Below are 18,092 nucleotides of genomic sequence, written 5' to 3'. Positions count from 1 at the left end.
TTGTGAAAAAAAATAGTCATTTTAATTCACAAAAGCAAAAATGACATACACAAACTGCTTTGCAGGCTCGTAAATTTCAGGCCTCAGAACAAGCATAATTATTTCTGGCCTCTAGAATGTGGCAACTTTGGTTGGGCCACTTGAGGTTCTGAGAACCATGCATCCTAGCCTAGTAATGTAACCCTTGAGACAGAACACTGCTTTCCCCTGTGGCTTTGACATTGAAACTTTGACTGTACAAATACACAATACCCAGGATTACCATCAAGTTACTGAAGAAGATGCAGCTTGTGTCTCCACAAAGCCACACAGGGGCTTTAAAAGTGAAAAAAAAAGTTGGAAATTATACATGCATACACACACGTATATGTGCATGTATGTGTGTGTGTGTGTGTGTGTGTGTGTGTGTGTATGAATATAGACAGACAGATAGATAGGCAGGCAGGCAGATAGACACACACACAGAGAGAGAGAGAGAGAGAGAGAGAGAGAGAGAGAGAGAGAGAGAGAGAGAGAGAGAGAGAGAGAGAGAGAGAGAGAGAGATGGATAGATATTTGCAAATAGCCTGAAATCAGGTGCTATGTGTAGATAAATCATCAAAATTAATTGCCTGGAATTTTTGTTTTTTATTTTATTGCTTTTCTGGGGTATTTGAATTACCCTCCAACCTCAAAATAAATAAAATAAAAGATCAGATCTTCTGCTTGATAAAATATCCCATCTTGTAAAAGTCCATGGAAGGACATACATATCTGAAAATTTCCCATCAAGACAACATTCATTCATCAAAGACTTCAAGACATGGGAAAGCTACATAGGAGCCGTGTAAGATTAGGACTATCTTGAAAATAGAGAATATAACTTCATGCAATTTCAAAGAAGGAGCTAATGTACTTACATTTTGCTGCAGGTGAAATGTCGGTCTTTAATGTGTAGACTCTAAAAAGCAAAGAGAAAAAGGGAATGTAGTTTTTTTTTAAGTGAATTGTAATGACTTTGGGATGAAAACAAAGTGGACTGCTTCTGAATGTGTATCCCTTCGCTGAGAAAAGAAAAGCTCATAAATGAGGAAACATTTAAAGTGACCAACTCAGCATGGATGTTCACGAAGCTTGATTTCTGTAAGAGAAAAAGTCTTTGTGGATTGTAGGGTTCTGATAAATGATTATCTTGAGGAACTGATATTATTCTTAACCGTATTTAATAGAGGTGAATGAACAATTTTTTTAAACTGAGGAATGAAAAGCGGTTGCCATCCTTATAAATTCAAGACAGTATATAAAGGAAAGGGAATAATAAATTAAAATTTGCATTTTGTAAATTGAGTTGGACTGGATGACCCCCAAGTTCCCTCCCAACTCTGAAATTCCATGATTTAACAATTACCCAGCTATTTTGCTCAACCAAACAAGATTCACTGACCTCTCTTCCCCATACCAATGTTCATTAAAACTCTCTAAGGTAAGGAGTTCTTAACCTTTTGGGGTGTGTATCATAGACCCCTTTGGCATATGATGAGGCTCATGAATCCTCTCTCAGAATAATATTTTTAGAGACTTAAGGCAAAATATGTAGGATTATAAAAAGAATTGAAAGGTTAGTAAAAATAAGGATATTTTATATCTATGTATATATGTGTGAGCATATATAGTGTGTGTGTATATATGTATATATATATATATACACATATACATATATATGTGTACATATATGTATGTATGTGGGTATATCCCCAGACAAGTGTTCAGACTCCCTGAAATCTATCCACAGAAACTTGGTAGGGGATGGGGTCCATTAAGCACCTGTTAAGGGATAGGTTGACCAAATTAAAATGGATAATTTCCTATATTTCAAGAGTAAGATAACTGCAGAGTATTAAAATGGAAGCCTACAAGGCTCCAAATCTGGACCTACAACTCTCAGTTTTTCTAGGGGAGATCAAACGCTGGGAAATATCCAATTCATCATACCATTTAAACTCATTTGAGAGTTTTTGTCTTGAAAAAAATCAATAATTGAAAGATTTGTGAAATTAGAGTACCTAGCTTTATGTCCCCAATATGCCATTTACTAACTGTATGACTTTGGACAAATTACAGTTCCACATCACATTTTTCTTCATCACAGTTTGCCATGAATTGATATAAGAAAGTAAATGAGAATTTTTTTGGAGTTTTGCAGAAAATGAAGTTGACACACAAAGCCAGCAGATAACACAGAAAAGTGAAGAAACTCAGAAATGATAAAATATGTGTATAGCATTGTGTAATAGCAACCCAAATTTACTGTAAAGATCCTATAACCCTATAAAAGAAAAAGGAAAAATTCAGACTTCTCTGGTATGAAGGGAGGGCCAAAAATTTTTACATGAACTTTCCAGATTGCAAGGGCACTCTGCTCCTAACCCCCATGATAGGAACAACTGTATTTAAACTAGATGGACCAGGTACATTATTTAGCAAAATTTTTTTAGACATTTGAAATTCAAAAGGGCTAACATATTTCTAATTCATACTCCATGACTTTTCCTATATCTTTGTTATCAGTGTTCCTTAGTATTCTAAAGACTTTTCAAATAATGAAGGAAATAAAACACATGGTTCTACTCATAAAAACCAGATGCATCAAATGATGCAGTTACTTAAACACTTTATACTTCTGTTGTAAATAAGAGGAAATGCGCCAGCATTTATTTATATTGGGCTGTTTCTTTGACCATATTAGTCTTTTCCCCTTGGAGCATCAGTATAATTTGTCAATACTTATAAAACCTTGTGAATAATGTATTTATAGGGTAAAACAAAATTTTAGCTTTGCACATAATTTCTACTACTTTACGAATTAATTTTTTTCAAATTTTTAGAATTTAGAATTTTGCTTAATGTAGCTTTGCTTGCATCCTTACTGAAAAAGTATCTGATCTTTTGATGAACAGATTTTTTAGAACTAATAAGAAATATCCCATCTGACTCATCTGATGGCTAACTTTCAAGTAGTGGATTCAATGGTGCAAATGCTACAATCGCAATCTGTGAAGCATTGAAAGAGTATTCCTCATCTGATTCCAGAGATAATGAGTCCACCAGTGAAATTCCTTCTACAGTGGACAGTCCAAAAGGTAATAAGCAATGCAGTTCTTATCAGACCCAAGCTCATAACAAAAGAGATGAAGAGCCATGTCTGAAAGGTAAAGATGGCAATGGGTTGTTGCTTCTCAAGAGTGTGAGAATGTTTGAAAGAGCTACATATTATCACACTAATATTATCTGGACCCACCATCTATTCTACCACTCATGTTTCTTTTCTTTTGCTTCTTTCTCTTTCTGTCTTCCTTTCTTTCTTTCTGTCTTCCTTCCTTCTTTCCTTTTCCTTCCTTTCTTTCTTCCTTCTTCCCTTCCTTAACCCCCTTTTTCCCTCCCCCACTTTCTTTCTTCCTTCCTCCCTCCCTATCTCCTTCCTTCCTCCCTCTTCCCCCCTCCTTCTGTCCCTCCTTCTTCCTTTCTTCTTTTCTTTCTGAATTTTAGTGAGTCAATGCTTTAAAAACATTCAAGTAACAGACAATATTAACTAGTCTATTACATTAAAAGAATTAGAGAAGATCATTGGTCTTATTTTCTGTCACTCATGGTGTTACTTTTGGAAGGAATCTACCCATAAAATGAACATGGAACAATTCCTTTGTTTAATAAAACTATGCCACATAATCAAACCCTAGAGATATAATGAGATATCTCCACTTTGACCTAAAACCTAAAAGGAAGCAAAATCTATCCCAGCATAACTTTTGCCTAGTATCTTCACCATGGAATCTTTTTTATTAAAAATTATCAGAAGGTATTTATTCTTGATGTATACATGATGGTCAACAATTAATTGCTGCCTTGCAAAACACACTGTAAATTAATTCAATATATATCAAACATGCCTGAAAAATATGACCTTAAAGTTTGGTTGGCCATAAATATTGAAAACAAATACTTGTTCACCTTTACTTGGGAAAGACAATACTAGAGGTAATGATATCACTGTACCTATAGATACAATCATATTAAAATTCATGAATCATTTATCAACAAGAGCTACAATGTAACCAATAACAATTATTTCATATCCTTTCCATGAGATGTGCAAAGCAAAGGTGAAACATAATTGGACTATTCATCAGTACTGTAGAGAATTTCTGGAAGCAAAGAAGACTTATAGGTCACTTCATTAAACTCTGGTTTTGAAAGCTACAAAGAAGTTTATAGTGACCCTGACTTACCAGTGTAAGAGATCAAAGTCTAGAATTATCATGAGTATTCTCCATCCAAATATTCACATTTCAGCAGAGAACAACCCAAAGTAAAAGTAAAATTCTACCCTATTTTAAAAATAAGAATAAGACAGGAGTAGATAGTCTTGACCAAATGGCAAGGTGTTACTCAATGAAAGCAACAAATAAGAGATGACTCATATACATTTTATTTTATCCTCTGTTATTTTTTTTAAATTCAATTTTATTTTATTTTCGGTCCCCTATTCTCTCTCCTCATTCTACCCAATGAGAAGACAAGGAATACAAACCCCATTACAAATAAAAAGTACAAAACAAATTTCCACATTTGCCATGTTGGGGGAGGGGGAACAAGAAAAGATAGAGAGGGAAAAAAATGTGCTTCAATCTGCACTCTGAGTCTATCAGTTTTCTCTCCAGAGGCAGATGGCATTTTTCATCATCAGTCTTTCAGAATTGTGGTGGGTCACCGAGCTGATCAGATTTACTGAGTCTTTCACAGTTAATTATCTTTTTACAATATTGTTGATGTTGTTGTGTAAATTATTCTCCTGGTGCTGTTTACTTCACTTTGCATCAGTATATATGTCTTGTTTGTATCAGTTCGTGTAAGTCTCCCTCTATCACTTCTTATAATACAATAATGTTCTGTCACATTGCTATATCATAGCTTATTTAGCCATTCCCTAGTTGATAGGCATCCCCTCAGTCTCTAACTCTTTTCTATCACAAAAAAAGCTGCTATAAATATATATAAATATATATATATATACTAAATTTACAAATATATATATTTTATGGGGAGGAGCCAAGATGGTGGAGTAGAAAGACCCACATATGCTAGCTCTGAACCCACAGCCCATAAAATACCTGTGAAGAAGAACTCCCAACAAATTCAGGAGCAGCAGAAGCCACAGAAGAATGGAGTGGAGGAGATTTCTGTTCCAGAGAGCCCTGAAAAACCAACGCAAAAGGTCCGTTGCACCCCGGACCCAGAGCAGAGCCCAGCCCTGTCTCGGCCACACAGCACTGAGGGGAACAGATCTGAGCAGGCTTCAGGGATGGGATCTCCAGCAGCCATGAGGATCCCTCCACCCACAGGTGCCAAAGGGTGGTGAGAGGGTCTTTTCAGCTTGCTGAGAGGGGAGCTGGGTGTCTCCATAACTCAGGCCCCCTCAGGAGGCAGCAGTGGAGGCAGCAGCAGACAAGGGCTCCCAAAGCAGGCAGGAGCTCAGATCCATTGTTGAAGGTCTCTGCATAAACCCCCTGAGGGAACTGAGCCCTGAGTGGTAGCCCTGCCCCCACCTGAGCAGCTGAACTTAATCTCACACTGAATAGCAGCCCCGCCCTCGCCCAAATCCCTGAGGCTTGGAAGCAGCATTTGAATCTCAGACCCCAAGCACTAGCTGGGCAGAACTGGAGGTGAGGTGGGTGTGGAGAGAAAACTCAGAAGTCAAGTCACTGGCTGGGAAAATGCCCAGAAAAGGGAAAAAAAATAAGACCATAGAAGATTACTTTCTTGGTGAACAGATATCTCCTCTCTTCCTTTCAGAGGAGGAAGAACAATGCTTACCATCAGGGAAAGACATAGATATCAAGGCTTCTGTATCCCAAACATCCAAAATAAATATTCAATGGGCTCAGGCCATGGAAGAGCTCAAAAAGGATTTTGAAAATCAAGTTAGAGAGGTGGAGGAAAAACTAGGAAGAGAAATGAGAGAGATGCAAGAAAAGCACGAAAAGCAGGTCAACACCTTGCTAAAGGAGACCCAAAAAAATGCTGAAGAAAATAACACCTTGAAAAATAGGCTAACTCAATCGGCAAAGGAGGTTCAAAAAGCCAATGAGGAGAAGAATGCTTTAAAAAGCAGAATTAGCCAAATGGAAAAGGAGGTTCAAAAGCTCACTGAAGAAAATAGTTCTTTCAAAATTAGAATGGAACAGATGCAGGCTAATGACTTTATGAGAAACCAAGAAATCACAAAACAAAGCCAAAAGAATGAAAAAATGGAAGATAATGTGAAATACCTCATTGGAAAAACAACTGACCTGGAAAATACATCCAGGAGAGACAATTTAAAAATTACGGGACTACCTGAAAGCCATGATCAAAAAAAGAGCCTAGACATCATCTTTCATGAAATTATCAAGGAAAACTGCCCTGAGATTCTAGAACCAGAGGGCAAAATAAGTATTTAAGGAATCCATCGATCACCACCTGAAAGAGATCCAAAAAAAGAAACTCCTAGGAACATTGTAGCCAAATTCCAGAATTCCCAGGTCAAGGAGAAAATATTGCAAGCAGCTAGAAAGAAACAATTCAAGTACTGTGGGAATACAATCAGGATAACACAAGATCTAGCAGCTTCTACATTAAGGGATTGAAGGGCGTGGAATATCATATTCCAGAAGTCAAAGGAACTAGGACTAAAACCAAGAATCACCTACCCAGCAAAACTGAGTATAATACTTCCGGGGAAAAAGTGGTCTTTTAGTGAAATAGAGGACTTTCAAGCATTCTTAATGAAAAGACCAGAGCTGAAAAGAAAATTTGACTTTCAAACACAAGAATGAAGAGAAGCATGAAAAGGTAAACAGCAAAGAGAAGTCATAAGGCACTTACTAAAGTTGAATTGTACATTCCTACATGGAAAGACAATATTTGTAACTCTTGAAACTTTTCAGTATCTGGGTAGTTGGTGGGATTACACACACACACACACACACACACACACACACACACACTCACACACATACACACACAGAGCACAGAGTGAATTGAATAGGATGGGATCTTATCTTAAAAAAATGAAATTAAGTGATGAGAGAGAAATATATTGAGAGGAGAAAGGGAGAAATGGAATGGGGAAAATTATCTCTCATAAAAGAGGCAAGCAAAAGACTTTTTAGTGGAGGGAAAAAGAGGGGAGGTGAGAGAAAAACATGAAGTTTACTCTCATCACATTTCACTAAAGGAAGGAATAAAATGCACACTCATTCTGGTATGAAAACCTATCTTACAATACAGGAAAGTGGGGGATAAGGGGATAAGCAGGGTGGGGGGGATGATGGAAGGGAGGGCAATGGGAGGAGGGAGTAATTTGAAGTCAACACTCTTGGGAAGGGACAGGATCAAAAGAGAGAATAGAAGCAATGGGGGCAGGATAGGATGGAGGGAAATATAGTTAGTTTTATACAACACGACTATTATGGAAGTCATTTGCAAAACTACACAGATATGGCCTATATTGAATTGCTTGCCTTCCTGAGGGAATGGGTGGGGAGGGAGGGATGAAGAGAAGTTGGAACTCAAAGCTTTAGAAACAACTGTCGAGTTCTGTTCTTGCTACTAGGAAATAAGAAATACAGATAAAGGGGTATAGAAAGTTGTCTGGCTCTACAGGACAAAAGAGAAGATGGGGACTAAGGAAGGGAGGGATGACAGAAGAGAGGGCAGATTGGTGATAGGGGCAATTAGAATGCTCAGTGTTTTGGGGTGGGAGGAGGGGACAAATGGGGAGAGAATTTGGAACCCAAAATTTTTGTGAAAATGAATGTTAAAAGTTAAATAAATAAAATTTTAAATAAATAAATATATATATTTTATATATACATATATATGTATATAAACATAGTTTTATTTTCTCATTACCCCCTCCAGTATTTGCCATTTTCCTTTTCTGTCATCTTAGTCAATCTGATATACGTACCTCAGAATTGTTACAGTTTGCATTTCTTTTATTATTAGTGACAGAGTCTTTTTATAACTATTGATAGCTTTGAAAAGTATTTGTTTATATCCCTTGACTATTTATCAAATGCAGAATTATAGAATGTCTCTTATTCTTATAAATTTAGCTTTGTCTCCTGTATATTTTATAAACAAGACCTTTATCAGTGAAACTTGCTGAAAGATTCCCTCATCCCATTTCTTCCTTTTCTTCTAATTTTAGATGCATTAGTTTTGTTTGTGTAGATTCTTTTCAATTTTATATAATTATGAAAAATACCCATTTTACCTCTCATAAACTTCTCTGTCTCTTATTTGGTCATAAATTCTTCCTCATCCATAGATTTGATGTATAATTTTTTACTTATAATTTTCCTAATATTGAACCAGCCTTGGAATACTGGCATAAATCCATCCTGGTCATAGAATATTATCATTATCTTATGTTACTGTAATCTCTTGCTAAATTTTTTTTTTTAAGTTTTGCATCAATATCCATTAGGAAAATTGGTTTATAGTTTCCTTGTTTTAGCTTTCTCAGATTTAGGTATAAAGACTATATTTAGGTCATAGAAAGAATTTGATAGGACTTCTTCTTTACTTATTCTTAAAAATAGTTTATTTAGTACTAGAAGTGCTTGTTCTTTAAATGTTCGATAGAATTCACTTGAAAATCCGTCTGCTCTACAGTGTTCTAGATATGGCCCTCATCACCAACTGGATAATATATGAGTAAATGATTCCCAAGAAATGTGCTCAATAATAAATATTTTCTTTCTCTTCTCAGTGAAAGTACACTTTAGATACAAAAAAGCTACAGGCAGAAATTACGATTTTACTCTGAGTTAAAAATTTTCAACCTACTATCTATATTTTCTTTGCCTTACAGATAAAAAAATGCATTGTCAGGACACAGCTTAGTTTTTCAAGGTGCTCTTAAAGTCTAATCCTTCCAGTGCTATGTAAAAGCAAGCACCCTGACATACACAGGGGAACCTGTTATCACAAGCTGTTAGATGTGCTTTTCTAAAAAGAAAGCAACTTTTGAGTGGTCAACAATCCCTTAAATCAAGCACATGTATCATTCATTTAGTTCAGGGGAAAAAACACCTTGAACTTCAGAGAAAATACAGAGAAATATAGATCAATAGTCATGGCTTCCAACTGTCTGACATAAGCAATACATATGTCATAGACCAACAGACAGATCCAACTGTCTGACCATTACATACATACATAGTTACCAGAGAGGGAAATGCCAACACCTGAGTTTTCAAAGCTGGGGTGCTCCTTAGCGATTTCCCAGAGTCTTATCTGGCCACGCAAATACAAATACAAATACAAAGTCAGTAAACCCCAAAGTAAATCCTCAACTCAGAGTATTTATACATTTTTTAGAGCCAGAGAGCATCACAACCCTTGAGAACCAGTGCCTCAACAAAAGGTGTGGTCCTTCCAACAAATCTTCCAGGCCCATTAATGGGTGGGGAAGATCTTATTTAATCACATTATTCAATCAGAGGCATTTGATTATACTAAAACAAAAACAGCAAAAAATCCTACTTTGCTTGCCATTACATGCTACACTTCCTGAGCTTTATTTTCCTCAGCTATAAAATGAGGTTTAATTAGGGGGCCTCTGCAATATCTTTAGATTATAATCTTATTAGAAATTCAATTCAACTTAACTAGCATTAATTAGCACCTACTGTATACTAGGTATTGTGTTGATGAATGAGATTACGAAAAACCAAAACAAACAGGAAGAAAAATGTCCTGGCCTTCAAGGAACTTCATGAAGGTAAACAGTATGTTAATAGATAAGTGAATACAAAATATATACAACATTCAAAAGAATTATCAGTATAGAAGTTTATTTGGGAAACTAAATTAAAAATTGATGTTGCTCAGTAAATATTTTTTACTATAGCAAGAAAGGTGCCTCCAAGGAGAAGACTCCTTGACCAATGGTATCTCCTCTTAGAAGATAGTGTTAGAGGCATGTGTAGAGAGACATTGTCTCCAGTTTCCCTCCAATGTTTCTCCTCTCCTCTGGAAAGTCTCCTAGTAAAATCAGTGTTTACATCAAATAACCCCTGGTTGATAGGTGAAACTAATTCCTTCTTTTAATCCTCAGTGACTTCTGGGTATTTCTTATTCATGGAGGTAGTACTCCACCTGCCACATTTTACTTTCTTTTCGCTAGAGTTGTTTGTAAAGTAGGTGACAAGGAATTTTCCTTTAGCCCAAAACAAGGTACCAAAAAAATGCTTTAACCATATTGAAAGGATTAGAGAGCCTGGGCCTTAAGATGAAAGCAACGAACACCACACAGGAAACATCTACTGACTGGCTAAGAGATCAATCGTACCTTTTGGGCCTATCTCAACAGCTGGAGAATGAGTTTGGGTCTGCAGTGATATACAGTTTTTGAGAGCATATCAATCTTGAGTGGGAAGGGGAGGAGTCTTTTATTTTTCATTTCCCTTCCACATTTTCCCATTAACAGTGTTACTTCGAAGTGGAGCTAATTTATAGGTATAAGATACTACATCTAGCAAGGAAGAAAGATACACATAACAGACAGACATACACATAGGCAGTCACTCAAGGAAAGAAGTAGAAGATTCAGGGAGTGGGACTTCTGAAATGACAGAGTTAGCCTTGGAATTTGAGGACTGAGCAGAAGAGGGGGCCGCATGAGGAGAAAAAAGATTTCTAGACCCTGAAGGACGTGAGTTATGAATTGACTTGGACCCTATATTCCCTAAATATGTACCTCAGACTTCATACTTAATTTTTTGCCCATTGCATTCATGGACTTGTATTTGTGGGAGAGTTTGGGGCAGCTAGGTGGTGCAGCGGATGGAGCACCAGTGCAAGATTCAGGAGGACCTGAGTTCAAATCTCACCTCAGACACTTGACACTCACTAGCTGTCAAGCTGTGTGACCTGGGGCAAGTCACTTAACCCTATTTGCCTCATCCTGGGTCATCTTTAGTCATCCTGATGGATATCTAGTCACTAGATCCAGATGGCATAGGAGGAAAAAGTGAGGTTGGTGACCTTGCACAGCCCTCCCTCACTCAAAACAAAGTCAAGTGCTAGTCATGCCATTATTTCTCTGATGGCATGGTCTTCTTTGGCAACGAAAGATGAACATACATTTGTGGGAGAGTGCACCTCACGTTCACAGGTAGGGAGATGTTTTGCCTATTGTTTTTGCTATGAGCTATCATGTCTACTGGCTGACTATTCATGAAAAACATACTGGTTGGGGTAGTGAGCTAGGGTGTTAGATATTCAGACTTACAGGATTATCCATAGAATCTGAGGTAGCAGCCACCCTTTGGGGACTTAAACTGTGAATTTAAGTACAAGTTAGGAGCAGTAACCAAGGAATGCTACACATACAAATCACTTTATGCTAGGGATATCATAAAATTGAAACCTTTCAGATTCCTGTTTTCACTTTGCCAGTTTTTAGAACTCTGACTAGGAATACAGGCACCTGGGGTATATTCCACTGAAGCATCATGGGATCATAGACTGAGCTGAGATGGATATTAAAGGTTATAGAGTCAAACTTCCTCATTTTACAGTTGAGAAAATTGAGACCCAAGGCCATTCATATAGCAAGTGGTAGAGCTTCCAAATTCAGTGCTTTCTCTACTGCTTCATAGTGGGGTACATTGACACAGATGATCTGACCTTTGGTGGAACTGGAATAGAAGAGTGTGTGACCTATAACCCCCAGAAAGACTCAATTTCACTCCTGTGGGGATTAAAAGAAAGGGGAAGCAAGCTCTGAGATACAGACAACACAACTATGGGACTCTGATTTTGGTGGTTTGTGGACAGTTGCAAAATAAGATGGAGCCAGGCCAGCAGAGGATGTTGAGATAAGTTATGTGAATGGTGGTCCTTATGAGAAGAAAGCATGGGCCTTGATCCCCCTTCCCCTACTTCTCAATGTGGATTTGTTACATAGAATCCCCCTATTAGTTTCAGCTCTGCCAAGTTTTGGTTCAGTGGAAAGAGTTAGAAGGATGATTGATTGGGGATGGAGAGGTGGGGATGTTTATACTTGTATTGTTATTTCACAATTTTAGACATCATGAAGTTAACCAGGCACCTTTAGATGTTATTCTGAAAGTTAGAGAATTTCCCCATGGGTAAAGCATCTACTTTTGCCAACACATAACGGATGAAAAGTTTGTTCCTGGATTCATACTCAAATAATGCTTTCTCTTACCCTTCTCTCCCAGTCCTGTCCTAAGGTCTCTGGAGGAGCTTGTTAACAAGGATAACGTTTATATGTTACAGAACATTCACATACCCCTGTCTTTGGCCTGATCTAAGAACCATTCCCTGCAGTCTGTGCAGAACATAGGTAAAGGGGCAAGGGCAGCACTTCAGTTTCTCCTCACAATTGTTCAGAGGAAAAGACTCTAACAGCTGTCCTAAACTACTACCTTTCTTTTGTTCAATCCTATAAGAAAGGACTATCTCAACATTCATGTGAGGGTCAGTGATTTCACAAAGGACAAATTATCTAGACTTGAACTAGTTCTGACACATACCTACCTTATTCATCCCAGTCAATTAGCTTACTTAGCCTTTTGACTACTGTAATACATACAGAGATAGGTCTGGAGAACAGAGGACTGAATTTCTGCTTTGAGCATTGCTATCTATGTGGCCATGAGCCTTTTTGAGACTCAGTGTCCTCATTGTAAGGGGCAGCTAGGTGGTGAAGTGGATAGAGCACCAGTGCGGGAATCAGGAGGACTTGAGTTCAAATCTCACCTCAGACACTTGACACTCACTAGCTGTGTGACCTTGGGCAAGTCTCTTAACCCCAACTGCCTCATCCTGGGTCATCTCCAGTCATCCTGATGAATGTCTGGTCATTGGATTCAGATGGCTCTGGAGGAGAAGTGAGGCTGGTGACCTGCACAGCCCTCATTCAAAACAAAGTCAAGTGCAAGTGATGTTATTATTTCTCTAATGACATGATCTTCTTCAGCAACAAAGGATGAACACACACCTCATTGTAAAATGGAGGGTAACGTTTTTGAAAATTGTACTTCAACATAATTGGTTTCTTTGTAATTCTACGCATTTCATTTATTTAAAAACATTATTCAGAGAAAGAACCCATAGGTTTTACTAGACTTTCAGAAGGTTCCATTATACAATATTAACAATAAAGATTAAAAATCCTTGCTGTAGAAAGACAAAGATAAAAACTGGTGAGATAAGATGGGCACTGAATTTTGCATGACTGAGCAAATTAAGTGAATAATTGTGAAATTATGAAATTTCAGAGTTGAGGACCTTTTAAGTCTTCTAGCCCAACCCATTTCATGAACCATAAACATCACTTTATTCCATATCCTCTTTGATACATAGATGACAATAGCATTTATTCTATACAGACCTTTAATTTCTAAGGAAAAAAATTAATGGTATATCATGGACTCAAAACATTTGGGACATGCCAGTGTAGATACTGCCTACTATTACACATTCTGCCTGAAATCAGTAAATAGAATTGAAAACTCTTCAGAAACCACGTGCCCTTCTACTTCTTTCAAATAATATGTTGCTAGGAAACAAAAACTTAGAATACTAAGAAAAGGTCTATAGCCTCACAGTGATGGGGCTTCTCAAAGTAACAGGACTGCCTTTAGCCATGAACATGTGAACAAAGAAAGCTGTTTCCTACTTCAAGGTTTCACTTGCACAGATTTCTTCATTTAGATGACTCTACTACATTAATATTGTTTATGCTGAAAGGTATTCAGATGTGTCCTTGAGAGTGTATTGTGAAGAAACAAATGCCATGGCACCAAACACTTTTCTTTGGAGGTAAATTAAACAACAAAATGAGGAGCAGTCTTGTTGGTGGTTAAGTTCTGTTGACTTACATTTGATCCAAAACAGTGCATTGCTGATTCAACTTATTCTTGCATTATTAAAGAAAAAGAAGCCCCTGAAAATCCATGCCAACATCACCATTCCCATTCACTAGGGCATGTCTGGCAAGACAGATCTCTTCTTATTACATCATTTAGTAATCTAATCTTAAGTTCCATGAAGAAAAGGCATTATATCTTACATAAATTCTATATCTCCCACAATACCTATCACAGTGTTGTGCATTCAGTGGGCACTTAACAACTATTTATTGGATGGTATCGGATCAGACAATAGTTTTTGTAGTTCTATCAGGGGTCCTCTCTGTAGTAGTACTGGAAATCTCCAAAGCTGAATTAATTGAGTAAACCTAGCACTGATTTGTCATAATTAGCTGCATCATCTCTTGGAACCTGTAAAATAAGCCCTATCTTTCTCTGTTCCCAATATACATTTATTATACTACCTCTAACTACTTGGAGCAAAATTTGTAAGGAAAGGAAATGTAAGGGAAGGGAAGGCAAGAGAGAGGAAGGGAAGGGAGGGGAAGGGAAGGGAAAAAAATAAGAGGAAAGAGGAAAGCTAGCTCTGTCCTTAGATCAGTGATTATAAGTATGTTGTGAGAATGGTCTATACATTATCTTTTCTGCGCCCCAGGATACTGTCTCTAGTCTAGTCATTTAATAGATCACAGATTTAGAGTTAGAAGGGATCTTAGAAGTTATCTGACACTTTACTCCTCTGATACAATAGTCTCAATTTATAGATCAGGAAAGCTAGACACAGAGAGAGACTCAGAGACTTGTCTATGGGCACATTGTTAATATTGTGTCTTTATTTTGTCTCAAAGTATTTCATGCTTTCCATATGATGGGCACTTACTAAGTACTGTTAAATTAGATGAGATAATTGTTTCCATGTAAAAAATGGATTTTACTAGTTGGAGAATAAGGATATTGACATAAAAAAAGATAAATATTGATGGAAAACTCTAGATGCCGATTGCCAATTGAGTGGTCCAGAAAGAAAGAAGGGAAAAGGGCCAATGACTGGCTCTCTATGATTGATTTCTTCTCTTCTAAATAACAGTAGCTGTGAATAGGTCAGAACCTCACTCAAACTAGTCAGAGATAAGATGACCCATCTAAAAGAAAACACTGATAGCAATGTAAAGACCTGTCTCTACACTCCACAACCTTTCCCTCCCACAGGCTTATTCTAAAACATATATGATCTCACTTTAAGGGAGAAGGCTAATATTTCCCCATTAAAATGTAAACTTCTTGAGGGGAGGGACGACTTTTGCCTTTTTTTTTTTTTGGATCTATATTTATGTTGTATATTCTGATTTGTATATGCTATTGCCCCAATTAAAATGTAAACTTCTTCAGGGCAGGAACTATTTTTACCTTTTCTTTGGATCTCCAGGGTTTAGCACAATGCCTGGCCCATAATAAATGTTTAAAAATGTTTATTGATTTTATATATGGGCCCAAGTTAGTATAAAATTTTTGCATGCATGCTGCTAAGTTCAGGTTCAGACAGAAAAATTTGGAAACAATACAATCACTTCTAAGTCTGCACAGGAAAAAAAAAATAAAAATAAAAAAGTATTTTTAACCTTTCCTTAATCAGTAATTCTTTCTATAACCATGCAAAGTAAAAATACCTTAATGAAAAAGGATGTAATTCTTAATAAACAGGACATATTGTTGAATAGAATTATAAAAATGGCTGTTTATATATACGTATATATATGTGTGTGTGTATATGTGTTAATGTATATATGCATGTAATATATAAAATATGAACATACATACACATACGCAATAGAGGCACACAATTGGCTCTATTCAGCTAGCAATCTAGGCAGTAATCGAAGCCTTGTAAAGATATGGACTAATAAAGATCATATGTACAGATGGCTTAGTTTAAGATTTAATGAGCTGGGAACATCCCATCAAGAAGAAACGGATTGAAGTGGGTTATTTGAAGACCTCATTTGAGGAGAAATGGACTAATTCTTTTGAGGCTCTTTTTACCATAGAGCAACCAGCTAGCACATTTGTATTAGGCCCCTAAGCAAAGATGATCCCAAGTTGACCCCTCTCTTCCTCATTTTTGAATCCTCCAAAATGAATCTCAGTTTAACAGTTAATCTAACTCCAGTAAAGTCATCAGCTAAAATCTGTTAACTTTGACACTGGCAGAGATTTTTCCTCTAAAGATGCTCGTTTTAAACAATTATCAATCAAACAACCCTTTATTCAAGAAGGAATGGAAAGCTACAGAATATCTAAAAACCATTGAGAAAAGCTCACATTTGTGGTTATTTGTTTGTTTTATAGAATATAAAAGTCAAATTCCCTATCCTGATGACCATGCATCATCATACAATAGTATTCAGGAAGAAAAGATGCTGCACCTTCCTTTTAATTGAAAAGGAGCACCTGTGAATTCGTTCATGAATTCATGGGAGGCTCCTCAGTGAGGGTTATTATGTGATAATTGGATTTTGGCTTCTCCTAGATCACATCTACTTTTTTTCTCATTCTTTAACACCACTACTTCTATTCAGTAATTATAATTCATCCTTACATCATGTTTTACAACCAAATAGCCATGTTTGCCTTTTCTCCCTCTATCTCTCTGGAGTAAATATAAGGAAAAGAGGAGGAGGGAGAGTCTTCCCTAACACAGGCATAATGATGGGTAGGGCTGGTACCTGGAATGAATTGCAAAAGAAAAAGCAAGGAAAGGGTCTTTTTTTTGGAGAGAAGGATAACAAATATGGGAGAAAAGGACTCTGGAAGTCTCTGCATGGGATAGATGGCAGAAAAAAGAAATGACATCTTTATTTTTCCTGAAAAACTGTTGGATTGGCTTAGTACAGTGCCTACCAAATAGTAGGTGTTCAATAAATACTTATTTACTGACTAAGAGGTTATGTGTTGCTTTTTGACAATGAAGTATCTTTAACAAAGAAGAATAAAGGTGGGATTCTGGGTCAGATTATAAAATCGGTTGGGTAATTTCAGTTTTTTCTCCCCAATCTCCTTTAATCCAACAAAAAAACATTAAATATCAAAAGAGAGGTTAGAGCAAGAGATATTGCTACTCATGTTAGTTATAACCATGAGAATGAATGAGTTTTCTGTAGGAGAGACAGCAAAAAGAAATGAGAAGTGATCCTATTGCTAGGATGTGAAACCCATGTAGGAAAAGAGGCAAAAAAAGGTGTAGCCTGAGAAGTAGGAGGAAAACCAAGATAGCTTAATGTCACAAAACAAGAGAAGTATAAAGTTTTAAAGCTACAGCTTTAAAAACTGTGAAATCAAGGATAATTAGAACTGGAAATGAGTTATTACATCCAATTATGAGGATGTAACTGGTGATTTTAGAGGGAGTAAATTAATAACATGGTGCAGCAAGTTTATAAGGGAAAAAAATTAGTAAAATGGTAAAAAAAAATAATGGTGGTAGCAAGTGAAAGATACTCTCTGAAGAAGTGTGAGGATTAATGGAAAAGAGAGTAGTTAGGAGTAGTAGCAGGATTGAGTAAGTTCTACCCTAGTGGAACACTATTTTTAAGTGGAGGAAAATAATCAGGTGGAGAGAAAAATTGAAGGTGAAGGGTAAGGTGGAGAATAATTGATCAAGCAAAGTCTTGGATACTTTAGGAAGAAATGGGACCAATAGCACAGGTAGAAAGCTTAGACTTGGAAAGGAAACAGTAGAAAGGAAAACTATAAGAATTTATTAAGCACCTACTATGGATCAGACAAAGCAGCTCACTAAGGGGATAGAGTGCTGAACCTGAAGTCAGGGAGACCTGAGTTCAAATCCAGGCTCAGACACTTACTGGCTGTGTGACCCTGGGCAAGTCACTTAACCTCTGTTTGCTTTAATCTACAGGAGAAAGAAATGGCAACTCACTCCATTATATTTAACAAGAAAACCTTATGGACTGTATTGGTGTGCTACAGTACACAGAGTCATGAAGAGTCAGACATGAGTGAGTCTACAACAATATGTACCAAATGCTCTAAGTGCTTTACAGATATAATTCCATTTGATCCTTAGAACAACCATAGGATATATTACAGTTATCTCTTCCACAATCCCTTCCACAATCCCTTCCATAGGGGAAGAGGAATCTGAGG

At 36.9% G+C, this 18,092-nt stretch overlaps 1 protein-coding gene across 12 annotated transcripts in view; it reads right to left on the bottom strand.

Moving 5' to 3' along the window:
• ANKFN1 (ankyrin repeat and fibronectin type III domain containing 1) overlaps nucleotides 1-18,092 on the bottom strand; it is a 556,807-nt gene that overhangs the window by 336,477 nt on the left and 202,238 nt on the right. For all 12 annotated transcript variants that reach the window (XM_072646766.1, XM_072646762.1, XM_072646765.1 and 9 more), the window contains one exon: nucleotides 900-940. Coding sequence is in view for 5 of the 12 variants with exons in the window: in XM_072646757.1 (XP_072502858.1) it covers nucleotides 900-940 (41 nt within the window). In the remaining 7 variants the exon portion in view is untranslated. The remainder of the gene's footprint in view (nucleotides 1-899; nucleotides 941-18,092) is intronic.

The sequence above is a fragment of the Notamacropus eugenii genome, chromosome 2 (genome assembly GCF_028372415.1).
Source record: "Notamacropus eugenii isolate mMacEug1 chromosome 2, mMacEug1.pri_v2, whole genome shotgun sequence".
Lineage (NCBI taxonomy): Eukaryota > Metazoa > Chordata > Mammalia > Diprotodontia > Macropodidae > Notamacropus > Notamacropus eugenii.
This window is presented reverse-complemented; position numbering and strand designations above follow the sequence as displayed.